We start from the raw sequence: 25,050 nt of genomic DNA, 5'->3' as shown, positions 1-25,050 counted from the left end.
TAAATTCGGAATTGTTTCTGGCAAATGTAAAGCGCTATACAAGTGACTGATGCTGTTATTATCCATCATCATGCCTCCTGGCCGCCACCTCCCCCGCCCCCAACCCATCTGAAAGATGTTTTAATCGAATTATATCCTTTTATTTTGCAAATCCCTTTCCTCGGCTCGGCCCGGTGGCCGGGGGATGCTTGCCAGGCCTCCGCGCACCGGGACTTGGCGCGGACATCCCTGGGCTGGGGTTTCGGGCCCTCCTGGACCACAGGCTCCCATCGCCCCGCCTACAGGCCTGGACCGCCTGGGTCTCCATGGAAACCCACCAGCCACAAGGGGGCGTGACGCCGTGGAGACAGATCTCGGCCTCTGCCTATCCGGTCAAAGTCAGCTCGGCGAGGGGCGCAAATGGAGCCTCTGATGGGTGCGTCCTTGCGGGAAGGCGGGAACACGGCGATGGGCCGCGGGGACTGTACAGTCTTTACCAATCAAAGGCCGAGTTGGCTGTGATGGACAGGCGTAGCGGGAAAAGGCCCCGAGTGCGGGCTTTCACCCAACCCGCGGGCCGCAGTGCCGAGAACGGGCCAATGAGGAGGCGACGGGGGTGGGGCGAAGAGACCGGTTGCTCCGGAAGTGGAGGGAGGGGGTGAAAATGGCGCCCAGCTCGAAATCGGAGCGGAACAGCGGGGCCGGGAGCGGCGGCGGCGGCCCCGGGGGCGCCGGAGGGAAGCGGGCAGTGGGGCGGCGGCGGGAGCACGTCCTCAAACAGCTGGAGCGGGTCAAGGTGAGCCCTGGAGTCTGGGAGGAGCGCGCCGGGGGGTGTGGAGGAGGGACGAGGGAGGCGGAGGGAGGGCGTTCGCGGGGTGAGGGGTTGGGGGCGGAGCTCCGGGTGAGGGGGCTCGGATGAAGGGGGTTGGGCGGGGCCCCGGGGAGAGGGATGGATTGGGGGTGCTGGAGGGGGAGCTTGGATGAAGGGAGCTGGGGGCGGGGCCCCGGGAAGGAGCTTGGACGGAGGGGCTGGGTGCGGGGCCCCGGGGAGGGGGCTTGAATGGCGGGGGCCTTAGAGGCCGCTGGGGGAATAAGGAGGAAGGGGGCGACCCAGGGTCAGACTCATTTTTCAAAACCCTGCTCCCGTAGCCCCTCCGTTACGGAGCCTTCCCGCCTCCTTGGCAAAGCCCCTACCGGCTTTGAGATTTCTCCGCCTGGGGTTCCTCTCTCTGTCCAGCTTTCACCGCACGGGAGCTGGGAGTTCCTGTAACTGCGTTTGCCTCCCCATTGAATGGGAGGGAGCTCCCTGGAGAAGGCCTGATCTTCAGCTACCTGAGCAGGGCTCTGTCTCCCCCATCAGACTTTAAACTCTTAGTGTGCCCGGGATCTTTCCCCCATCAATTTGGGAGCTCTGGGAGGGCAGACATGTGAATCTGCTGTCAGGTCAGCAGCAACTGGGGCAGGACTGTCTCCGTGGATAGTGGGTAGTGTGCCTTCTCCATTAGGCTGGGAACTCTGAGGACAGGGCTATGTCTTCTCCTTTTGACTAGAGTTCTTTGGGCGGGGACAGTCGCCACCCTCAGACTGATTGCTCCTTGGGTTGGGCTGTGGCTCCGCCCTTAACTTGGAAGCTCCCTGGACAGGGATTGTGTCTCCCTGTCAGCCTGGGCCTCACTGACAGGGCTGTTCCACCAGACTAGGATCTCCTTGAAGGCTGGGCTGTTCTCCCCCATTAGACTGGGTAGTAGGACCCAAGGTGCTCTGACTCCTCAGTGACCAACTTGTGCCTGTCTGGCCCCCCAGATCCTTCCTTGGTGAAGTTTTTGGGGTGAGGGAGTTGGTTAGAAGGCAGCAGTTGAGAAGGGGGAGTCGGGACACTTGGTTAGACTCATCCTTCTGTCTGCCTTGATTGGCCCCCAGCTGAGGCCGGGGATGTCCCGAGGAACCACCCATGTGTAGGCTAGTGAGCTGGGGACAGCTGAGTGTAGTTGGTCAAGCCCCCATCCCAGCCCCCTTAGTGGTCCTGGACACCCGCAACTCATTGTGCAGAGTGGCAGCCTTCAGGAAGGCTGCTAGGTGGCCCAGTGTGGGCCAGGGGTGACTGGGGAACCTTCCTGGGGGAGTGATGCTAGTGCTAGTTCTCAGACCCCAGGGGCTTGGGCAAGAGGAACCCTAAGGGTAAAGAGATACGGAGTCGGGAGGGTGGCACGGGTCCCTGGTAGAGAATCAGGCTCGAGCGGTTCGCACCTTCCAGAGCTTGGACCACCTAGACCATCATGGTTGGCAGGGAATGGGCCTGTATGGCTGGGCTGGGCTGAGCTGGACACCAAGGGTGCAGCTCTGCCTTGGGTGAGGGGACTGGGGGGCTGCAGGCCACCTGCGTCAAGAGCCCTGGCTGCCCCTTCCACAGATCAGTGGGCAGCTCTCTCCTCGCCTCTTCCGAAAGCTGCCACCCAGGGTCTGCGTCTCTCTCAAGAACATTGTGGATGAAGACTTCCTCTACGCAGGGTGAGGCTGGTGCCAGGCAGGGGGGCAGCTGGGTGGGGTGGCAGGCTGTCCTCTGACCTGGCCACACGACGCTTCCCTCCACCCCCACAGACACATCTTCCTGGGCTTTTCCAAGTGCGGCCGTTACGTTCTCTCCTACACCAGCAGCAGTGGGGATGACGACTTCTCTTTCTACATCTACCACCTCTACTGGTGGGAGTTCAACGTCCACAGCAAGCTCAAGCTGGTAGGGCCGGGCCTGGCACTGGGCTGTCCCTTCTAACAGCATGACTCCTGCAGGTCACAGCACCCCTCTGAGCCGCAGGTTCCATGGCTGTCAAATGGAGACAGTGTACCCATGGAGTCATTGTCAAGTCTCCAAGTGTTGAGTTGAACTATAGGAAATTGCCATTTTTAGAGTTGAAAATGGGTAAACAGCAGTAATTTCATATGGTTCGATGGCTCAGGCCAGGAGGGACCCATTAGCTTTGTTAGGACCAAGCGGCCTGCCACTGCCACTTTAGCCCTGACCTTGACTCCTCGAATGCCCCACCCCAGGAGGTGAGTGCTGTTACCCCTGGTAACAGCACATGAGCTCAGAGAGGTGAGCAGGTCTCAGGGTGGGTCAGGCCTGGAACTGATGTGTCTGGCTGAGCCCCCTCTGCTTGGGCAGGGCTCCCATTGGCTGCATCCTGTCCTGGGCCCAGCCTCCCTCTCTGTGTCCCCAGCTTGTGAAGGGAAGCACTTGTGAGCTTCCTCAGCCTGTTCTCAGGAAGGCAGAGGGATGCGGGGTGGGGGCGGCTTGGGGATCCCTGGCCTGACACTGGCTGCATTGTTCAGCCTCGGGTGGGGCCCCCCGTAGGCCCCCGGGTACGCTCCCACCCTACCCTTACCCAAACATGCCGCTCAGGTCCGGCAGGTGCGGCTCTTCCAAGATGAAGAGATCTACAGTGACCTGTACCTGACCGTGTGTGAATGGCCCAGTGATGCCTCCAAGGTCATTGTCTTCGGCTTCAAGTGAGACTTGGGGCCAGGGAGGCCGAGGGTGGGTGAGGGTGGGCGCTTGGGCCGGGCTGCTGAGGCTGTGCTGGCCCCCAGCACCCGCTCAGCCAATGGCATGCTCATGAACATGATGATGATGAGTGATGAGAACCACCGGGACATCTACATCAGCACTGTGGCCGTGCCACCACCAGGCCGCTGTGCCGCCTGCCGGGATGCCATCCGGGCCCACCCAGGTGAGGGGCTGCAGCCCGGGGTGCGGGCTGTCTGCCTCTCCGCCCCGGGGCCACAACTGAGCCATGTGGCCTGTGTTGCTGCAGGTGACCCGAGCGCGCAGTGCCTGCGGCATGGCTTCATGCTGCACACCAAGTACCAGGTGGTCTACCCCTTCCCCACTTTCCAGCCTGCCTTCCAGCTCAAGAAGGACCAGGTGGTGCTGCTCAACACCAGCTACTCCCTGGTGGCCTGTGCCGTCTCGGTCCACTCGGCAGGTATGCCCCGGGAGCTGCCCCTCAGCCTGCCCGCTGCCAGCACCAACCTGGACAGCAGGCAGGCCCCCCTCGCACTGTCAGCCTCAGGGCCTGTGATCCACGGACTTGGCCAGGCAGCCCCAGGAGGTCGGTCTTGTCACTACCCCCACATCACAGATGAGGAGACCGAGGCCGGGAGAGGTGAAGTCCCTCTCCAGGGTCACAGCCAGGAAGCGGGAAAGTGGGAACCCAGCCACACCCCACCCCAGTGCTGTTCACTAGAACTTTCCACAGGGGCTGGGATGTTCCATATCTGCAGTGTCTGCTACAGTTGCCACCAGTAGCCACTTGAAAGTGTCTCATGTGATTAAATTTAATTTTAGTTAACGTTAAGTTCAAATAGTCACATGTAGTCAGCAGCTACCATACTGGATGGTGCAGTGCTTCCTTCTCTTCAGAAAGAGAAATGCTAATTTAAAAATTTCAAGGAGTGGTTAGTGGACAGATGGCTATCTTACATTTTTGGTGTTCGGAGAAATGCCAGTAAAAATCAGGTGATGTTGCTTGACAGAGTGGCAAACGTTAGGAAGCTGGATAATGCCACTGGCTGGTGACAACATGGGTCCCTGGGGGCTCTCCGATACTCATGGCAACAGAGGGTACCTGTTGCCCAGCAGCCCCACAGCCATGCATGTCCAAGGCTCTGGTGGCAGGAGCTGGGGGCAGCCTGGTATACACCCCCAGGGATTGGAGAGGTAGGACAGGGTGGGCACTCCCCTTGGATCAGCAGGCCCAAGGAGAGCCCAAGCATGCATGGCTGTAGAGAGCGTGCCTTGAAGACATGCTCATACAGGGAGGTCTAGAATCTGATACAGATGCCACTTATAGATAAATTAGAAATGTGTTCCACTTTTGACAAGAATCCAGTCAAATAAAGATCCCTGTTGCCCCTGCAGAGGGGAGGGAGAATGGACATGAAAGGAAAATTGCATATATATAACTAAGCCCATGAACCAGCCAGGGGCCTCCCGCCCCTGCCCTGGCCGCCTGTGCCGGCGTGGACAAGGCCCTGCTTCTTGCCATGCTGTGAGTCCCCAGCAAGCCAGGGCTGGATGGGGCTGAGGGCCCCTGCCCAGTTAGGAAGGACCACATGGCACAAGATCTGGCCATGTGCACAAGGCCCAGGTGAGGGGCATTGTTACCCGTGTCTTAACACTCATCTCACCATAGGAGGGTATTTACACAGATGGGGAGTTTTAACTCGAACATTTTCCACTCATCCTCCTTCCCTCTGGAAGTGCCGCCACTCTGGCAAACAAGAGTGCATTGGTTGGCTTGCATTATCTCAGTGTGACCTTGGACAAGTTTCTCTGAGCCTCAGCCTCGAGTCCTGAGCTGGGAGGATAGTTCTCCTCTCCAGGGGTTGCTTGTGGTGGCCCGAAGGAGGCAGGGCAGGCAGGGCCCAGGGCCCAGCCACGGTGCTGCTCGGTGAATGCGTTGGGGTCCTCCACACTGACCATACATTCCCCAGGGGTTCCGGCCCCCCATCAGGTGGAGTCATAGACAGAGGTTTGGGATTCAGCCAGGCTGTGCCTGTGCTGATCTGGCTCAGGTTGGGGAGGACAGAGGGCTGTGTAGTAAACTCTCAGACTTATGTGGCTTCTATCTTTCATCATCATAGACTATCAGCTCCCCAAGGGCAGGGGTTTTTGTCTGTCTTGTTCACTCCCGTGATCTGGGTGTGGCATACAGCAGATGCTCAAGAATAAGGTTTGAATGAACAAGTCAGTGCATGTGTGCACACGCACACGTGTGTGTGTCTAAAAGTCCTTTTTCTCTTCTGGGTGTTTCAGACTGATCTCAGCATATGTAAGTCTTCTAGAAGGGTCTCCTCAAGGAAGATTTCTAAGAACCCTCCAGAGTTATGAGGGAGGTCAGGAGAGCGTCCTGATCTTGAACCCATCTGTTGACCCCTTTCCACCTCCATCACTTTTTATTTTTATGTTCCAGGCGATAGCAGCTTCTGCCAAATCCTGTATGACCACACCACCTATCCCCCAGCCCCTCCCAGCTCCCCTGGGCCCCAGAGCCCAGAGATGCCCCCTGTCCTCCCCAGTGTCTGCCCTGAAGCAGCCCCAGCCCGGCCCTCTGGAGCTCCCGAGCCCTCACCCGCCATCGCCAAAGCCAAGGAGTTTGTGGCCGACATCTTCCGCAGGGCCAAAGAGGCCAAGGGTGGAGCCTCAGAGGAAGTCCGGCCACCCCCCTGCCCAGGGCCCTCAGACAGCCGCTGCCGCCTGCCCTCTGAGCCCCTAGCCCCAGGTGGGGAGGCAGTGCCCCGGGACAGCCCCACTGCCACAGAGGCACCTGCCCCTGAGCCTGGATACGTCAACTACACCAAGCTGTATTACGTGCTGGGGTCCAGCGAGGGGACGGAGCCAGAGGATGGTGAGCAGGGGGCCCACTCGGCAGGCAGGGTCCCAGGTGTGGGAGGCTGGCCTGGAGGGGCCTCTAGGCCTCCCGCTGCCATCCCTACCCCCATATCCTGCCCCCTCAGAGTTTGAGGATGACAAGATCTCCCTGCCTTTCGTGGTGACTGATCTCCGAGGCCGCAACCTGCGGCCCATGCGGGAGCGAGCTGCTGTCCAGGTTGGTGCTGGCAGGGGCAGGCCGAGGGGCAGCTCCTGGGGAACCTGCTGGTCTGGCAGGTGGTGCAGGCCTCCTCTTACAAGCCTCTGGCCACTCTCCACAGGGTCAGTACCTGACAGTGGAACAGCTCACGCTGGACTTCGAGTATGTCATCAACGAGGTCATCCGCCATGACGCCACTTGGGGTCACCAGTTCTGTTCCTTCAGCGACTATGACATCGTCATCCTGGAGGTGGGCCCAGGGGTAGGGCAGGGCAGGCCCAGGACCTCCCCCTCTGGGCGGCTTTCTCAATAGCTGTCACCATCCACACCCCCCCAAACCCAGGTCTGCCCAGAAACCAACCAGGTCCTCATTAACATCGGCCTGCTGCTCCTGGCGTTCCCGTCCCCCACCGAGGAAGGCCAGCTCCGGTGAGAGGGCAGGGAGCCCGCCCTCACCCTTGCCCAGTAGGGTCCTGAACTCAAGACACCTCAGTGCTGGGGGGTGGGGTGGGAGAAGACTCTCCTGCTCCTAAAACTTTGTTACTGCTCCAAAGACGAAAGCCCTTCAGGGTAGCTGGGTTTCAAGCTCAGGGACCAAGTGGTCGCACCCCCTTTATCTTCTGCTCACCACCCCTCCTCACTGTAGACCAAAGACCTATCACACCAGCCTCAAGGTGGCATGGGACCTCAACACAGGCATCTTTGTGACAGTCAGCGTGGGTGACCTCACTGAGGTCAAAGGGCAGACCAGGTGAGGCAGGGCTGGGGCTGGGGCGGCCAGGGCTTGGGGCAGGTTGGCCTGGTTTGAGAGCTGCTCACCTGTCTCTCTCAGCGGCAGCGTCTGGAGCTCATACCGCAAGAGCTGTGTGGACATGGTCATGAAGTGGCTGGTGCCTGAGAGCAGCGGCCGGTATGTCAACAGGATGACCAACGAGGCGCTGCACAAAGGTGGGCCCTGTGACCTGACAACAGTCAGGACTGAAGTCCTTATCCTGGGGCTTGGGCCTGGAGCAGATGCTCACTCCTAAGTGTTGCTGGATGGTGGAGCACGTTGGCTGTGCTAGTGGACACTGTCGCATTGGGGTGAGGGGAGGCAGCCCAGGCCAAGACCAGGGGACCAGCTCAGGTGTGACACCTGGGGGCCCTGGCCAGTCACTCATTCATTCAGCAGACATTTATTAACTGGCTGCAGGCAGGAGTCAGAAGATAACTCAGTAGGGTGCTTGCCTTCCAGAACCTTCTGGGCCCATATCAAGTTAGGGAGACAGGCCTGGGTGAGCAGAAGTTCCAAGGCTCCGTCCTCATCCTTCCCTGCAGGGTGCTCACTGAAGGTTCTGGCGGACAGTGAGCGATACACGTGGATTGTGCTGTGAGGGCCCGGCCACCCTGGACATTGACTCCAACTACCTCCGCGGCCTGGGAGCTGGCCGCCTTCCCAGCAGCCTCTGCCCAGCTGACCGGCTGACCGACTGATGAGACCGATGAGCGGCACTAGTGTTAAGCTGCGGGAAGGGGGCTGGGCGGGGCAGCCCCTGGTGGCCTGAGAGTCTGGACACTTCTTATTTATGCCTATTTAAGTTGGGAAGGGGCAGAGGGAGGGAGCCCCCTGCCCCACCAGCCTTGGGCGCCTGCCTTCACCCTAAGCTGGGCATGGGCACTCGTTCCTTGCGAGCTTGCCCCTTTCCTCGGCTACAGGTGTGGACATTGCCCCCCAACCCCTAGAGGCCAGATGGACCCTGTATCCCTGCCCTGACCACCCCCAGCACCACCCTCCCAATGGTGAACCTCGTGGCCATCACCCCTCTCCTCCACCCTGTTCCTCTTCACATAATAAATGTTTAATTTCTGAATGTCACTGAGTTCCCTATACTGCCTGCCACTCAGGTGCTTGGGGGGTCCAGCTGGAGCCCTTATCCCCAAGGCCCCCACCAAGGCCCGGCAAGTCAGCAGTAGCCAAATATCACAGCGGAATTTATTGTGTTTTAAGAAAGACTACAAAAAGGTAGAAAACAGCTCGGCACACTAGACTACCACACATGTGGACACTTTCACCGCCAGGGGAGGGGAGGCCCCGAGGGGTAGGGAGGGGGAGTGGACAAGCCACCCCAAAAGCTGTAGCACACGGAGCACACAAAATAGTGATTTTTATACAATAGGTCAGGTTTTTCTTTTTTTTTTCTTTTTTCCTTTTTTTTTCCGCTTTTTGCCAGAAACATCTATCTCACAGGTTGAAAACACTGAGAAAACCGGAACAGATAAGGCCATGATGGTTGGAAAAAAACCCAACAAGTTACCAACTCCGCTCAGGCGGCGCTCACAAATCGCACAATAGTCATGTGGGGGGCAGGGTCGCACGCACGGAGGAGAAGCAAGGTCTCCAGGGGGAGTAGGAGCATGGAGGTTCCATTACAAACCAGCGGCGAGGAGGGCCCAGGCCTCAGGGTCTTGGATCTGATCAAGCGGAGTACCCGGCCCTGGCTGGGGCAGGCACGGGCACTTGGAGCAGGCCCGCTGCCCGCAGCAGGCCCCTCCGGGCTCCGTTGCCCGGTCCAGCCTGCTGCTCTTTGGAAGCTGGAGGCAGTGCCCCTGCTGCCCTTCCCCTATCCAGGCCAGGCAGTGCCCCGCTGTAGGGCTGTGGGGCAAGAGAGGGCCTAGCTCTGGAGAAGATGCGACACCCACGGCTTTAATTGCACTTATACCAAGAAGGGGGAAGCGGTGGGGTTGCTGGGGGAGGGGTCCCAGGACTGCTGCTGACAGTGACGGGTCCCCAGGTGATGCCCACCTGCGCCCACCCGGGGCTCAGGGCTGGGCCCAGGACAGGCTGTGCAAAGCCAGCGAGCTGAATAAGTTAACAGTTCCGCAAGGGAGGGGGCCTGCCTGCCTGCCCCCTGGGGTGGTGGGGGAGGGGAGGGAGATGTTGTGGCCTTCGGGCCAAGGGGCCAAGCTGGCTGCCCCAGGGGGCACCTGGGCACGGCGGCGGGTTCCTTAAGGCACGTCTTTTGTGTCAGAGTTTGCAGCTGCGGCTCCGCCCGGCCCTGTGATTGTGCGGCCCCATAGGGGGCGGGGACCCCCTTGCCTTCCCTGTCTCGGAGGCCCCCTCCTGGCCCTGGCCGAAACTGGAGCGGTGACAGCGAAGCCACAGAAGCTGTGAGGGACCCTGGCGAGGAGGGGCGGCGGGGTAGGGTGGGCGGGCGGGGCGGGGGGAGGCCGCGGTCTTAGCTGGAGGGCAGCGCTTGCACGAAGAGGCCGCGCGCGTCCGTCCGCGCCAGCTTGGCCGGTGGCTCCAGAGCCTCGGGGCCCAGCGCGGGCGACTCGCCGCCGGCCGCGAGCGAGATGTCCTGCGGCAGCTCATCCTCGCTCTCGTCCTCCTCTTCCTCCTCCTCGTCTGTGGCACACGGGCCAGGCCTGGCTCAGTGCGGGGCAGCGGCGCCACCAGGCCTCCGCTGGCACCTCCTCCACCCCAGCCCCCCTGTACGCCGCCGCCTTACTCAGGCCCTGGGTAGGGAAACTCTTCACTTACCTTTGTCCGGGTCCAAGGAGTTCAGGGAGGTAGCCAGGTTGGCGAACTAGAAGGAGGGGAGAGGAGAAGGGGTGAGGGTCCAGCCGAGGGGCGCCCCGCCCGTGCCCTCAGAGTCCCGCCGCGCGCACCTCGCCCATGACGGCGATGGGGGTCTCGCCCTTGGCCTGGGCTACGCGATGCTCGATCAGGTAGTACATGTACTCATCGTAGAGCAGGCGGATGAGGTGGAAGGAGCCGAAGCTGGCGGCGCTGCGCAGGGTCAGGTCGCGGATCACCATGGAGCTGGGGCAGTGGCAGAGAGGAGACCCTCAGACCCGGACTCACCCCTTCGCCCCCATTCCCTGCCGCAAAGACCCGAGGCTTGAGCAAGCCTAGCTACCACAGCGTGGCCCCGCACAGGCTTCCCTAGGGCGTCCATGAGAGATGGAGGAGGGCCCTAGCCCCGCCCATCGTCAGCAGGACCCCCGCCTTCAGAAAAGGCCCGTGAGGCCTCTGGAGGCAGGGCTTTCTGTGGTCCCACCCTCAAGGGGGCGTATCCTCATATAGGCCCACCCTCCCCGAAGAAGCAGGGCCTTCTCTGGTCTAATTTTGGCCTGGCCCCAGAGCCTTTTCTGGGTCCAGCAGCGGTAGGAGGAGCTTCCTCTGGCCCAGCCCCTTTCCCGCCCGTATCCCGCCCAGCCAGCGCGCACCTGTAGAAGGACCACTTGAGGAGGAAGAGCTTAGCGGCCTTGGGGAAGCCGGCGCTGCCCTGGTATGGCTTGAGCACCTGGCTCACGACGCCGTCCAGCCAGGCTGCCCACTGCTCCAGTGAATTCTGCTGCTGCAGCGTCACTTTGAAGTCCTGCTCTAGCCGCTGCACCACGCGGTCCTCGCAGCGGCACACCCATGAGGCCTGCTCCTGGGACACAGCGGGGCAGGTGCCCGCGGCTCAGCTGGCGCCCCAGGCCTGTCCCACCGGACCTACCCGAGCTCGCCTGCCCCGTCCGCGCTCACCTGCACGTTGGCGAAGTCCACACGGTTGAGATCGCTCAGCATCTGGTTGATCTGCGCGGTGTTCTGCAGCACAGCGCGCGCCGCCTGCGCCAAGTGGTTGAGCGACGTGTAGCGCCGCAGTGTCTGCGCGAAGGCGCCGGCCGCTGCCACCTGTGGGGCCCGAGGCTTGTGGCTTCTGCGGAACCCACCCTCGCCGTCCCCGGCCCCACCCACTGCAACCTCTGTGAGCCTTCCTCCTAAAAGAGAGGGATGTACCTTTTGCTTTTACTGGGGGGGACCAAAGGGTCGGGATTTCCAAACTTTGGGTGTCCACCAACTCAAAGAATGAGTCCAAATAAATCAATGTGGGTCTGAACAGCATTATTATTTTTAATGAAAAAACACAAGAAAATACCAGAAGCCACGGCTCAGAAAGGGCATTGCTTCCATAACCTTTTGTTTCATTTTGTTTGGATATTATTCCCTTGAATGTCAGCTCCGGGAGGGCCAGAGTTTTGGCCATCTTGGTCACTGCTATGGTCCCAACACTGAGAACCATGCTGGGCACACAGCAGGTGCTCAATAAATGCATATACAATAAATGAATATCTAAATCTTGCCAGATCAGAAGGGCTTCCCCCCTAGATCCAGCTTCTACTCTCCCGGGGCCCTGCCCTGTGTCCAGCATACCCAAGGGTCATTCTTCAGACATTTAGTTCTGTTTAGCTGTCATGTTATCATCTTAAAGACTTAAAAAAAAAACAACCTTTTCTTTCTTTTTATTATTATTGTTTGCTCAAGAGCAAGCACATCCCATCTAATTCCTCACATCTTGGTAGTTAGGGAATGTGCAGCCTTGATGAAGAGGGCCATTATTGTTGCCTTATAGATTTTCTTTTTTTTTTGTCTTAGATTTTATCTCATTCTGAACACAAAAGCACTTTCTGTTGAAGTTATCTGAAGAGAACTAGTTCAAGTTTGCACTCAGTTTTTATTTTTTTAAGATGCTGTGTTGCATACAAAAATACCACAAATGGGTTGTTTCAGAAGTGTGCACCCGAGGAAGCTGGTTTGTAAAGACAACGCCCAAAGTTCATTCCGAGGGAACAGACATGAGGACAAATCTTACTGCCTCTGTCAGGCACAGAAGACCGAGGCCCCCAACCCACAGCCCCTTAGCCAGGAAGGAGGAGCCAGGCTGTGGGCCCAAGCTGGCCCTCAGCCTCCCTCACACACTCACCTTCACCCGCAGCATCTCCTCGGGTATGTTCACCATGGCATGGGTGAGCCAGCTCTCCAGGCTCTTGGCAAAGTTCCGGATCGCTTGGGTCAAGGCACCTGTGGGTGGTAGCGAGGGCTGGTCGGGACTCGGGGGCGGGGTGGGGCGGGGTGGGGGTACCAGGGGCCGCGCACTCACTGGGGATGGGCCGTAGCACATCAGGGATGAGGATCTCCACCAGGCCCTGGTACAGCACGTTGTCACAGTGCTTGGTCCACTGGAGCACAGGCTCGAATTTGGAGAGGAGCACCAGGATGGCCTTTGGCAGCCGCTTCTCAGCCTCATCGTGCCTGTGGGCACCCACCCCACCCCAGGGTCACAAGGACATTCCATGGTCGCATATCCAGAGTCAGAAGGGCTCAGCACCCCCACCCCACCCAGGGCTCAGGCAGGTACTCCCTGCTTCTCGCAGACCCCCAGGGTGAGGCTGACCCAGGCCACGATGCCCCTAGGGTCAGAGAGGGACCTTACACCCTGCATACCAGGGCACAGGCACCTACCCACCACAGGGAGGAAATGGCTTGGGGGTCATGTCATCCCATACACCGAGCATCAGACTGGTACACATGCACATGCTTGAGCGGGGCTCAGAAGGCATGTGCACCCCACAAACTGCAGGGGTCTGACAGGAGCCCCCACCCCTGCATGAAATCTGAGCTCTGGCCCCCTCAGCCTTGGGTGCTGACTCACATGGTGCCCAACCAACTTCCTTTCCCACTCCCCGCCTCGACGCAGAGGCACTCACACAGCCAGCGGCGGCGCCTCGCTGGGCTGGCTGAGGTTGTACCTCCAGAAGGTTTTCCACAGTGTCTCCACCAGGGTGAACTGCAGGTTCACCATGACATCGACGATGGCCTGTTGGGGAGGCTGGGTGTTCATGAGGCTGGGCGGCTGCATGGCCCTCCCTTGCCCCTGCCCGCTGCCCACAAGCCCTACCTCACAGTGTTCCCGGTACAGGACCTGGAAGGCCTTGATGTCTCCAGGCCCGACGCCCTCGGGCAGCACTTTGCCCTGGAGGTCAAGCTCTGAGAAGTCAGGGAGGCTCCTTGAGGCATCTGGGAACAGAAGAGACACCATGAGGCCCCTCATCCCCCACCTGCCTGCCCCCTCAAGCCTCATCCTGGGACCCCACTAAGTTGGCACCACGTTGCTATGAAACAGAAGTTCCCCCATGTGCAGTGGGGCTGATGAGGTCCAGGGAGGGCAAGTGAACCATGCACACTCTCCAGGACCCGAAGACCCTGCCAGAGGCCCCACCCCAGAGCCCAGGGAGCCCTCACCCAGAAACTGCTGGTACTGCTGGACCTGGGCACTGATGTCCGACAGCCCAGTGGCCTGCTGTGGGCCCACGGCCACACCGTTGGTCATGCCCTCCATTTTCTGAATGGGTTTGAGCCTGGGGAAAGGATGGGCAGGCGGCTGGAGCGGGGACGGGCTGCCATGCCCTTCCCTGCCCACCAGCACTGGGCCTGGCCCATCCTCCTACCTCTGCTTCTGTGAGAAGGGTTGGCCCCGCATAGCCATGTGCTGCTGGTCTTCCATCAGCCGCAGCAGGGGAGAGCTGGCCTTGATGCGCAGGCCGTAGTAGTGGTACTTAGAGTTGCCCCTAGAAGGGAGGCAGAGGGTGAGGGCTGGGTTGGGGGAGGCCACCAGTCGTCCCCCAAGAGCGTCACATCACACCCACCTCCCCTCTGCTAGGGGGCCAAACAGAGCCCCATGTTCCACAGAGCTAGGGGTGCTGGGCTGGGGAAGTGCAGGGACTGTGGGTCCCAGGAGAGGCCCCCACCTGCAGACCGAGCCCTGTGAAGCCAGGGCCAGTGTCAGGGGGCGAGTGCTTAGCAGTTATTTGCTGACTGCTACTCATAACAATGTGCCAGGCACTGTTCCGAGCACTTAGCACATACGAATCCACGTGTTCCTCATCCCTACCCTACGAAGGGTGCTCCTGGCATCCTGGATTGACAGATGAGGAAACTGAGACACAAAGAGATGCAGTACTTTGCTCAAGGTTATGCATGTACATATGTTTGAATGAATGAATGAGGTGCTGTCTAGGGCCTAAGCTGGGAGCTGGAACCAAGTGACGAGCAGGGCTCAGTCTGGAGAGGTGTGAGGGGGTCACAGAGGAGAAGCGGGGAAGGGTAGGATCACAGGATGGCTCCTTGCTCCTTCCTAAGTGAATTCACTGCCCCACGACCCTGAGTAAGTACTGACTGTGTACATCCCCCGCACTCTCAAGGGATGTGCATTTCAGCACTGGAAGACAGATCAGAAACAAGAGAAGTAACATAAAAGGCCTGTTGGAAGGTGCTAAGTGCTGAGGAGAAACAGTAAGGGGGAGTGGATGTCAGAGAGGTGGTGGAAGGCTGCAGTTTTATTTAAGTGGGCCAGGAGGTGTTTGATCAGGAGATGGGGAAAGACACACAAGGCACAAGGCACAGCCAGTGGACAGGCCCTGGGGTGGGAGCATGCACGTGTCAGAGGAGCTGTGAAGAGGCCAAATGGGGCTGGAGAGGAGTGAGTGAGGGTACAAAGGGGAGCTGAAGCCCTCAATAATGTGGGGGGAGGGTGAGCCTTGTGGCTGCTGGGGGCTGTCAGGGGCAGGTGGCCCCACCTGGTACCGAGACGTCGGGTGCGCAGGCCCATGAAGACTGAGCGGATGAGCTTGCCGAAGGACGCGGCGTTGACAGGCTCCAGCTTCTGCTCCTGGCAGTGCAGCAGGTAGTGGCAGTAGAGGGTGCTCCGCGGCAGGCTCACGCCCTCAGCCGTCTCGTAGTTGTCCAGAAGCCACTGGACCTGGGGCCCGAGGGGGGACAGGAGAGTGCTAACTGCTACCATTTCTCAACTGCTCGCTGCTCAGCACTCTCTATATTTCTGACTGTGATCCTGACAACCCCACGAGAGGGCACGTTGTCTCACAGTCACCCATGGGAACTAAATCTGATGGAATTCTCTAGGACTGCACTGTCCAAATCAGTCACCACCAGCCACACAGAACTATTTAAATTAATTTATGCTGAATGGAAAAAGCCAATGTCAAAAGGTCACATGAAGTAGGATTCCACTCACAGAACATTCTTGAAATGACAGTGTTACAGAAATGGGGAACCGATTCATGATTGCCAGGGGTTAGGGATGATCAGAAGGAGGAGGGCAGGGGTGACTCTAAAGGTGGGAGATCTTTGCAGTGATGGAACAGTTCTGCATGTTGATTATGGTGGTGGTTTCCCACATCTTTCCATGTGATACAAAGACAGAAGCAGACACCAGCCTGGTACCAATGTCAGTTTTCTGGTTAGATACTGAACTGCAGTTACATAAAATATAATTAGTGGGGAACCTGGGGGAAGGGGCCACAGGGATCTCTACTATTTCTGCAGCTTCTGTGACTTTACAATTCTTTCAAAATAGTTTTTTAAAAAACCACTCAACTCAGTTCCTGGGGCCTGGAAACTCACATTTCAAGTGCTCAATAGCCTCATGCAGCCAGAGGCCTCTGCACTGGGCAGCACAGAGAGAACATTTCTATCACCGGAGAACGTGCTGTCAGACAGCACTGTTCTAGTGAGCCATGTTTTCAGGACCCATTAGTGGGTCATGAGATCAGTTATGTCAGCATTTAATAAAACAGACTAGAAGCCAGGCCACATGGCTTGAGGGAAGGCTGGCCTTCCTAGAAAGCTTCCGTCTTGGTTATGGGGTCCACAGTGGGTTGCCATGGGAGAGGGCAGTAGTTAAAAATGAGGGGAAGCCATCACTCCAGACCCCAAGCTCCAAGAGGGACAGGGACCACTCCAGGAGCACCCCACCACAGTAACAGAGCTGGTGAGGGGCCCGGTCAGCGTTAGGATCTAGGGCTGCTCCACAGAGCTGCCTCTGGGCAGAGGGAGTTTATCTCTCTGCCTGCCAGATGGACACGAAACCTTGTTCAGAGCAGCTCCTCCCAAGGTGGCGTCTGCCTCTCCATCCCCTTGCCGTCTATCCGCCATCACCGTCTACTATCTGAGTAGATGATGCTTCTGGGGTATCACCTCTGAGAGCTTCATGCAATTAGCTGAGGCCCAGAGAGGCTGAGTAACTTGTCTGAGGCCACACAGCGAAGATTTAATTCCAGGCCACCTTCACCTGAGCACCCTGGCACCAGGCCACCCCGGCTCCTGTTGATGGTGGCCCACAACCACCACCCACCACCTCCAGCCAGGGTCCCCCCACCCCCACTGCCCCGCCTCCTCCGGGGCCTGGGCTGGCACTTACAGTGGCTGGTGAGGCACGGGTGGTGTGAGAGTAGGACTGGCTGGCACTGCCCAGCATGTAGCCGCCTTGGATCACGTAGGTGCCTGCTCCGCTGCCACTGCTGCTGCCGCTGCCGCCGCCCCCACCACCGCCTCCCCCGCCGCCACTGCCACCGCCACCACCGCTGCTGTTGCTGGCCCCACTCCCACTGCTGGTGGAGCTGGCGACCACCTGGCTGCCGGACACGTACATGGGCACAGAGCCACTGCTGGCCACCGCCTGGGAGGTGGCAGGAGTGCTGACCTGGGCAGCTGTGCCCGCGGCCTCGTAGTAGCTGGTGCTGGCGGTCTGCGTGTACAGCGGCGTTTCGGGGTAGGGGTAGGTGCTGGAGCGGCTGTGAAAGGAGAGGGAGAGAGTCAGGGGACAAGAGCTGGGTGGCCAAGGGGCATGACTGAGGGGAGTTCTGCAGCAGGGGACCTCTCAGAAGGGGAGGGTGAAGCAAGAGCCCTCCATACTGGACCAGTCATCACCCCGAGTGCTTGACGAGCAATTTTTCATTTAATCCTCAGAGCAGCCCCTGACTTGGGAGTCCCCACTTCAGACATGAGCAAGTGGAGCTAGAAGGGCTAGGTAACTTGCAACAGGCCACGCACTTCACTCAATCATAAAAAGAACTACTGAGAGCCTGCTGTATGCTGGGCACTGCTCTAGGTATGGGAAATCCAATAGTGGACAAAGCAGAAAAGGCCCTGCCCTAGGGGAGTTAACGTCCTAAGCGAGGGAACCAGAGAAGAAGCCAAGTGCAAAGGTAAGTCAACAGCACTGCGGAAGGTGGCGTGCACCAAGGTACACGAGTCAGGAAGGGGGTGTGGGGGGCTCTGCTTCTCAGTCCAGTAGCCACCTGGAGGGGCTGGTTGGTGATGACTGTCGGAGTATAGATGGGTTTCCCTTTGACCCAGTGATATATCCCGCCCTAGAGAGTTCTCCAGCTACCCCAGAACCTGCATCAGGTGAGGTGGGCTCAAGGCTGCAAGTCACTGCAAGAGAGTAAAAATGACTGGGGCTCCATCTTTAGTGGGTTGTTAAGGTAAAAGGTGATGGAATCCTACACAGGGGTGAGGGAGGAGGAGGGAGGTTTTGAGGTCCTGCCAAAGAACAAGCCCCAGAACATCCCATTAAGTGAACAAAAGAGGTAGGGAAGGGTGTGGATGGTGCCTTGGGAAGGAAGGAGATGATGTGGCATTTCATAGCTACATCTGCCATCTCTGAGGGGGTGGAGGGCCCATGGACATGGGGCAGGCACCTCACTAGACATGGTTGGACACAGTTTTGATTTTTCAGTCCCTCCTAATATATTTATTAGTGATTTTAAAACATACATTCAATTTTTTAAATTCAGGAAGAGAGGGAGGCCAGTCAGGAATGGTCTGGCTCAGAAGGTGCCAAAGGATGAAGGGGAGGGAGTCTTGCGGGCCTCTGGGGGCAGCAAGGAGAGAGATTGGGGTGGGGCTGTGTGGTCACTCAAGGTGAGCATCGCCCATCAAACCCCAGGATACAGCTCTTGCTCACTATTTCCTGGTTCAGATGCATCCACATCTACTACTCAAGTGACACCGAGTGCGTGACCTGAGCCAGTGCTGTGCGCCTGCCGGCCCTCCTCCCCCAGCAGGGACCACAGTGTGCCCAGCACCCCACACGCAACACGTGCTCCCAGAAAACATTGCTTCAAGAGCTATTTGCTGAAACAATAAACGAATGTGTGTGTCTCTGGACACAACCTGGACAGGCCCAGGGATGGAGGCCCAGAGACTATGACTTTGGTCAGGGCGAGGAACAGGGCCAGCGAAGAGCTGGGAACATGGTAATGACCCACTGTGAGGGAGAGACAAGAGATACAAGAACTTCACAGCAGAAGAAGCCGATGGCATCGGTGGACTATGTGTGATCACGCACTATAATCAACAGAGGAAAGAATTCAGTCAGAAGCAAAAACAGACCAGGGGAGGCAGAAGGAGCCCCTACGGGCCTCGAGAGCCAGGCTCTTCTCTGGAATGCCCTCTGTGGTCCCTGCCAGCTCTGGTCAACGGCACAGATAAGACTGGCAGCACCAGAAATAAACCGACAGAACTACAAGGAAACTGGATGCCACGACTCAGGTGCTGGGGCCACTCCCCTGGGGTCAGCCACAGCATCAATGACCCAGGGTCTGAGTCATTCCATGAACTAATCCACCCCCAGTGGCATGCCCAGAGGGACAGGCGACAGGGATGTAAGAAAAAAAGATCAGGCAAATGCAAAGAAAGCCAAATGAAACTTCCAAAACACAGACACAACAACTACAGTAACTCTGAGTCCTGGAATTATTACCACAGAAACTGGGAGATGGAAGGTGGTGTATGGAGGGTCCCCGGTAAGAAGCCAGAGCCGGGGTGAGGGCAGGCCTGGGGCAGACATCTGCTGATGTGGCCCATGCTAATGCTGAGATGTGTGCAGCACCAGGGAGTGGAAGTCACCTATGGGTTGCCTGGGTGGGGACTGGCTACGTCATTCAGGCTGTGGCTGTACAGAGGAGTATCATACAGCGGTTAAGAGATGACTGGTACCCACATGGTCTAATTAATAGTGGAAGAGCTTTGAGATACGTGGCTAGGGAAGAAATTAGGGACAGAACACACTGCCTCTATTTCTGAACAAAGAATGTGGGTAACTTCAATTCTCAGAGTATCTCTGGGAGGAAACAAAGAAACAGATCACAGCATCCCCTCCGGGGCAGGGTTGCGGGTCAGGAGTGAAAGAGAGTTCTTTTTTCACTGTTTAGCACTCCCTATTACTTAGAAATTTTTATCTTGTAAATTTTTTTTTTTAATTTTTCACTTTTGTTTTTTGGGTTTTTTTGCAAAGAACCAGCCCCACCTGACTCCAAAGCCCTAAGCTATGCTGAGATGCTTTTCCCAGCCTGCCAGGGTCCCTCTGTTTTGCCTCTTCCTGGTGGTGGCAGGCTGCCGTTCGGGAGTACCCACCATCTGATTTGTCACCTGAGGCCTTGAAGGCTGGCTGCTCCACTGAGGGCTGAGGCCTCAAGTCCTGGGGGGTCCTGGGGAGACCCATGCCCCTCCTCCTGTCCCCTCCCCCAGCACTCCCCCCCACTCACATGGCGCTGGCCGTGTAACTGGCATCGCCGCCCTCCACATACTGCACTTGGCTGGAGTACACATGTGGGACTGGCACCTGCTGGAGCTGCTGCACCTGGTGTGGGAGGAAGGGTATACAGGGTCAGGGGTGGGCCAACTCCTTGCCTCTGCTTCTAAAGGTCTGGCAGCTGCCTAAGTTCGCTGGGACACCTAGCTGGAAGGCTGCACTTCTGGGCTCTCTGAACACCCTGGACTAGGCCAGGGGTCAGAGGCCCACAGGCTGGGAATTAGGCACAACTGTGTCAGGAGAAGCCAAGACTCTCTGCTTGGGCTGGGGACAGCAAGGGTGGGGCCTGAGGTAAGGTGGCCAGAGGGGACCCCAGACTCCTACTGTGGGTGTGAAAGTTGAACTCCAGGGGCAGAGCCAAGTTCTGGGACAAGGCTGTCACTAAAGTCGATGCCTGGAACTACAGACAAGGCCTCAGAGTTGGAGCCTGCATCAAGGACATACCCCTATGAACAGGGTTGGGGGGGTGGGGGGTTCACAGGATGCTAGGGGTGGAGTCGGGGCCAGGGGTGGGGCCCCATTTGTGGGCCAGAACCTGGAACTACAGACAAAGCCTTAGGGGCGGGGCCTGAATTCCCCAACCCCATCCCCCCCAGTCTGTAGGGGCGGAGCCTGGGACATGGAGCCCGCTTTAGGGGAATCAGAGGCGGGTCACCAGACTGGCCCGGTGGAGGTGGGGGTCTACAAGGCTTGCGGGGGCCGGGCACGGGCCGGGGCCAGCGCATCCCGCCCCGCCCGCCCCTTGCACCCTGCCCGTGCGTCCGCCACCTACTTTGAGGGCCGTGGCGGCCGTGCCGAACACTAGCACCTGGGGGACTCTCTGGATCCTGACCCTCTGGTCGGGGCTGGCTTGGGCCGGGAGCCCGGGCAGTGGCTCGAGGACCACTTTCTGCTGCGGCAGGAGCAGGTGCGGGGGCAGCACACCCACCAGCTCCACCCATTGCTCGGCGCCCGGCTCGTAATGGGGCGGCGGCGGCTCGGGGCTGCCTAGCTGCGGGGCCTCGCCGCTGCACGCGGGCGGGAGCGGCGGTGGCTCCTGGGCCAGCACGCCCGGCCCGGGCCCGGGCGTGGGCGGCCGGGGCGGCGGCTCCGGTGGCGGCGTGGGCTGGGGCTCTTGCTGCTCTGCCTTCCTAGCGGGAAACTGACTGCCTGAGCTCTGGAGGACAAACAGAGACACTGTGGGGTCACCGGGGGCGGCCGCGGGCGGGGCTCCAGGCCTCCACCGCCCACCAGGCTGCTGAGCTCAGGCAGCAACCCGACCAGAAGATGCCCACCCCGAGTCAGGGAGGGGAGAATCCAGGTATCTCTTAGCAAATCCTGGGCCCTGAACTGCCAGGTGCGGGGAAAGAGGAAGGCAACAGGACCGCGTCTGCAGCCCACGGAGCCCAGGGTGAGGCTGGGGTTCTGAAGGCTCCAGCTGCCTCCCCCACACCCAGATAGATCCCCTCAGGGTAGCTCCACACCCTCCCTGCGGCCTGAAGGGACTGCACCTCTCCCCTCCCCAGCCCAGCCCAGGGCCCAGCCCTAGTTTGCCCAGAAGTAGGTGGGGGAGACACACACCTCTTGAGCCACATGGACTGGCTGGAGCCCTTGCACTGTGAGCTGCTGCACGGGGCCAGCTTTGGGCACCTGTGGAGTGGCCTGGACCACAGACCTCTGGGGAAGGAAAGGTGAGTCAGAATATGGTAACCATGGTGAGGATGGCTGCCCACTTGTCCCCAAGCACCACCCCCTGCCCACATGAACTCGTAAGCCTCACAGCAGCCCAGTAAGAAAAGAGTGAGTCCCTGCTCTCCACCCCAGCTCCCTATGTGGGTTATCTCACACCCCCACCTCCATGATGCTGACTGTCCTCACTTCTGTGCTCACTCTGCGTCCTCAGGCACAGAGTGAGGGACAGAGGCTGGGGGGAGGGTAAATGCTGAGTGATGGAGCCAGGTCTTGAACCTAGGTCTAGAGGTTGAGGGAGGCTGGGAGGCCAGGCAGCAGAGTACCTATGAATCCCAGGGTGGGGTTTCTGCTTTCCTCCAGGGAAAAGGTCTGTGGCTTTCATCTGGTTTTCCAAGGGGCTGGGAACCCCTCAACTTGAGTGGTAGCAACCAGATGACAGACAACCCTTGCTTCTTAACCTGCTCTGGCCGCCATGGCTGGCAGCTCGAATGAGGCCTTCTGCAGAAGATTGGGCATGGATTTGGAGGCTGAGGCCTCTCCCTGAGCCCTTTAGGGGTGAGCCAAGACTTGGCCTTGGGGTTTTCTCCAGGCAAATGGGCTCAAAGAGGTCCAGGTTGTTTTCTGAAGCCATTTCCAGGGCCCATTCAATGCGAGGTGCTTTCCACCAGGACGGCATCTCATCCTCACAGCAGCCCCAACCACACTGCTCCCAGGCCCCCAGGGCAGAAGCCATTATTTAGATGAGAATGCACAGTCTGGAGAGAAGCAGAGGTGCTTGCCAAAGGCCCAGGTGGCAGGGTGGGGCTGGACCCCCATCTGCTTGTCTGTCACTGGCCTTCCCTACAGCAAATCCCACGGACAGCTGAAAGAGGACGCAGAGGCCGCCTGGCCAGGACCCCTCGCCCCTGCCACTGCCCGCCTTGGCCTGGCACCTCTTGGGTGACGGGGACACTCTGCGGGACACTGTGGACTTGCAGCTGCTGCGACACCGTGCCCGTGGGAGCCCCAGCCGTCTTGCTGGAGGAGCTATTGGCCTGCACCGGCGACCGCTGCAAGGGAAGGAGACACGGGACTGTTGTGTGGGGCAGCCGGGACCTGAAGCAACTCTGCTCAGGAGGGCTGTCCTGAGAGCTATCTGGAGAGGGCGGCAGCCAGTGGGCATGTACCCAAACCACCAAAGCTGGTAACCAAGTGCATCCCATGGTCCCTACCACAACCCCAGTCATCCCAGGGCAAGGTTCAGAGTTCATCCCAGAAATGCTGCCCTGGGATGAGAGAGGGTAGATGAGGGGATCCCCACTTTCCAGATGAGGCACAGATGGGAAGGGATGTGTGCAGAGCCACACACCTGTGAGTGGTGGCGCCAGGCACTGAACCCAAGTGTCCTGGCTACAGAGCCCCCATTAGCTCTGGGCCATGTTATGTCAGCACGTCGATGGGCAGTTCGTATCATCAGCTATTTTACACACAGAGCACTCTGCGCTCAGAAGGCTCCGAGGGCCTGCCCAGATTCCCCCAGGACTAAAGGTCTGAGCCAGGGGTCTGACCTTGAGCTCCTGATGCTGACACCCATGCTCCTGGCCACCCATGGCTTGCCTGCCTCCAAACCCTCCTCAGTGGTTGGGGGTCCCCAGAATCACCCTGTGCTTGGAGGAGGAGCCTCTCCCCACCCTGTCAAGGGTAAAGGGGCCCACTTTGCTGCCTGGGATGCAGTGCCCTGAGCCAGAGCTTCGAGGCTTATCTTGACCCAGTGAGGGAAGCTGCCTCCTCCTCCTGGAGCCTGACACTCAACTTAAAGCCAGCAGAGCTAAGAATCTAGTGGTCAAGCCACCCCACCCAGGGTCTGCAAGGAGTCTGGGGGAGTGAGTCCTCATGCCTTTGGGGAGAGGGGCAGGGAGGGTAGCCAAAGGGGCCACCACCTACCTCAGGGGGCGAGTGCACCTGCTGGGTGCCATGCACCGTCAGGGAGACCTGGCCACCCTTGCCGCCCGGGGCTGTGCTCTGCACCACCAGACGCTGCGTGGGGAGAGCCTGGAGCCAGGAGGGAGAAGGACCACAGTTCACTGGTGACAGCCCATATGGTTTTAACAAGCACCTGTGTGATACCTGGCGATGTCCTGGTACTGCACACATATTAGCTCACGGAATCGTCCCAACAGTCCTGATGCCACAGTCGCTCCCCCACTTCACAGAGGGTGACAGTGAGGCCCAGGAGAGCGAAAGTACTTGCCCCAGGTCCTGGATCCCATAAGAGACAGAGCCAAGGTTTGTGTCCAGGGAGCCTGGCTCCACAGGCCACTTGAAATGTGCTCTCACCCTTGAAACCAGACAGGACTTTGTCCCAGACTGTGCTGGGCCCCGGCACCCACTGTGCAGCCTTCCAGGGGACAGACCACGGTGCACTCACAGCCTCTGTGCTGGCTATGGGCTCTTGGTTCCTAACTGGCTCTGGTTCTCTGCTTTGGGACATTGGGACTGGACCCACAAGCCACACTCCTTACAGTCAATCCTTAGTTCTGTTAAGATGACTCCTGCAGTTCCTCCTTCCCTGACGGGCCCTGACACAGCCTCACCAGCTGGAAGCAGCAGGCGGGGCAGCCCTTGGATAGGACCCATGTCCTCGATGCTGGTGACAGCAGATCCAAGTGGGCCATAGGGGTTGCTTCTCCACCTTGCGGAGGCTGCAAGGGCGGGGACTGGATGCGAAGGCCTTACCTGCTGCGGCACTGGGATGTTGGTGAGCTGGAGGGGTGACACGTGGCCAGGCTTGGCCTGCACACTTGTCTGGACCAGCAGCCGCTGCGGGGGAAGGAGTAAGGACCTGAGCCGTGCTGGCTTCCCCCGGGAGGCCAGGCCCGGGTGGGTGGAGGGGCGGTAGCAATGAACATCTTGATAAGAGCAGGTGAGCAGATGGTTCTGGCAGCGGGGGGCGGGGGGGGGAAGGTACCTGCGGCCACAGCCCCACTGCCCCCTCATGTGCCCCCTCTACCCACCCCTGGGGGAGGGGCGTGTCCTACCTGCTGGGTGCCCTGCACCTGCTGAACCACCTGAGTGGGGACTCCAGTCTGGCTGGCCGTGGAGCCTGGGCTGGCCTCTGACACAGTCTCGCTGGCCCGCATGGCACCTTCTGTGAGGAAAACGTCACCAGGTCAGCTCTGCCTGCTGCCCCTTCCCCTATCCTGAGCCTGAGCCCCATGGGGATGGGATGATGCAGCCTGAAGCCACAGCTACAACGGGGCCAGACCTCTCCGAGAATCCTGCCTGGCCCCCACCAGAGCTGTAGCTTCAGAACACTGCCCATTGGGGTGGACTGGGGGCCACAAGGAATTATAATCCTTAACCTCCTCCTAGAAGCAGCCTCACCCCTACCCCTACCCTCATCGACCCGAAGTCAGACCAGAAGGGGTGACTGAAAAGCCATGGTGAGGCTCAGAGGGATGATGGATCCCTTTAACCAACAGACAGGACTGTGGATAGTAACTAACACCGCCCTCCCCACCCCCTACTCCGGCCAGGGTCCTGGCAGCCTTGGAAGGTGTTGGAGCCACCATCCTTGAGATAACCCCTGGCTTCCCAGGTATGGAAGCTGGTCAGAGGAGTAGCCCCAGAAG

At 59.1% G+C, this 25,050-nt stretch overlaps 2 protein-coding genes across 8 annotated transcripts in view; one reads left to right on the top strand and one right to left on the bottom strand.

The window, feature by feature from the left end:
- Nucleotides 1-617: 617 nt before the first annotated feature.
- On the top strand, nt 618-8,416 carry DCAF15 (DDB1 and CUL4 associated factor 15). Of its 2 annotated transcripts, none has more exons than XM_032465471.1 (13): nt 618-775; nt 2,390-2,487; nt 2,578-2,713; nt 3,377-3,483; nt 3,565-3,704; nt 3,789-3,959; nt 5,949-6,383; nt 6,493-6,584; nt 6,688-6,816; nt 6,910-6,995; nt 7,213-7,317; nt 7,405-7,514; nt 7,884-8,416. In XM_032465471.1, the coding sequence occupies exons 1-13, from the start codon at nt 644-646 to the stop codon at nt 7,937-7,939; spliced, it is 1,797 nt and encodes a 598-aa protein (XP_032321362.1). In that variant the 5' UTR covers nt 618-643; the 3' UTR covers nt 7,940-8,416. The 2 variants fall into 2 exon arrangements, with proteins under 2 accessions (XP_032321362.1, XP_032321361.1); XM_032465470.1 differs by having other exon boundaries at nt 7,399-7,514.
- A 108-nt stretch (nt 8,417-8,524) lies between these two features.
- The window catches only part of RFX1 (regulatory factor X1), a 29,975-nt gene continuing 13,449 nt past the window's right edge, over nt 8,525-25,050 (bottom strand). For 4 of the 6 annotated variants that reach the window (XM_032465457.1, XM_032465458.1, XM_032465462.1 and 1 more), the window contains 19 exons: nt 24,457-24,566; nt 24,155-24,238; nt 23,363-23,470; nt 22,372-22,488; nt 21,329-21,424; nt 19,722-19,816; nt 16,592-16,964; nt 14,952-15,133; nt 13,824-13,943; nt 13,618-13,733; nt 13,274-13,392; nt 13,083-13,192; nt 12,476-12,627; nt 12,299-12,396; nt 11,080-11,229; nt 10,776-10,984; nt 10,215-10,368; nt 10,087-10,132; nt 8,525-9,951 (listed from right to left, as the gene is read on the bottom strand). In XM_032465457.1, coding sequence (XP_032321348.1) covers nt 9,782-9,951; nt 10,087-10,132; nt 10,215-10,368; nt 10,776-10,984; nt 11,080-11,229; nt 12,299-12,396; nt 12,476-12,627; nt 13,083-13,192; nt 13,274-13,392; nt 13,618-13,733; nt 13,824-13,943; nt 14,952-15,133; nt 16,592-16,964; nt 19,722-19,816; nt 21,329-21,424; nt 22,372-22,488; nt 23,363-23,470; nt 24,155-24,238; nt 24,457-24,566 — 2,609 coding nt within the window. In that variant the 3' untranslated portion in view covers nt 8,525-9,781. The remainder of the gene's footprint in view (nt 9,952-10,086; nt 10,133-10,214; nt 10,369-10,775; nt 10,985-11,079; nt 11,230-12,298; nt 12,397-12,475; nt 12,628-13,082; nt 13,193-13,273; nt 13,393-13,617; nt 13,734-13,823; nt 13,944-14,951; nt 15,134-16,591; nt 16,965-19,721; nt 19,817-21,328; nt 21,425-22,371; nt 22,489-23,362; nt 23,471-24,154; nt 24,239-24,456; nt 24,567-25,050) is intronic. The other 2 variants (XM_032465459.1, XM_032465461.1) reach the window with 2 other exon arrangements.

This window comes from Camelus ferus, chromosome 22, assembly GCF_009834535.1.
Source record: "Camelus ferus isolate YT-003-E chromosome 22, BCGSAC_Cfer_1.0, whole genome shotgun sequence".
Taxonomy (NCBI): domain Eukaryota; kingdom Metazoa; phylum Chordata; class Mammalia; order Artiodactyla; family Camelidae; genus Camelus; species Camelus ferus.
This window is presented reverse-complemented; position numbering and strand designations above follow the sequence as displayed.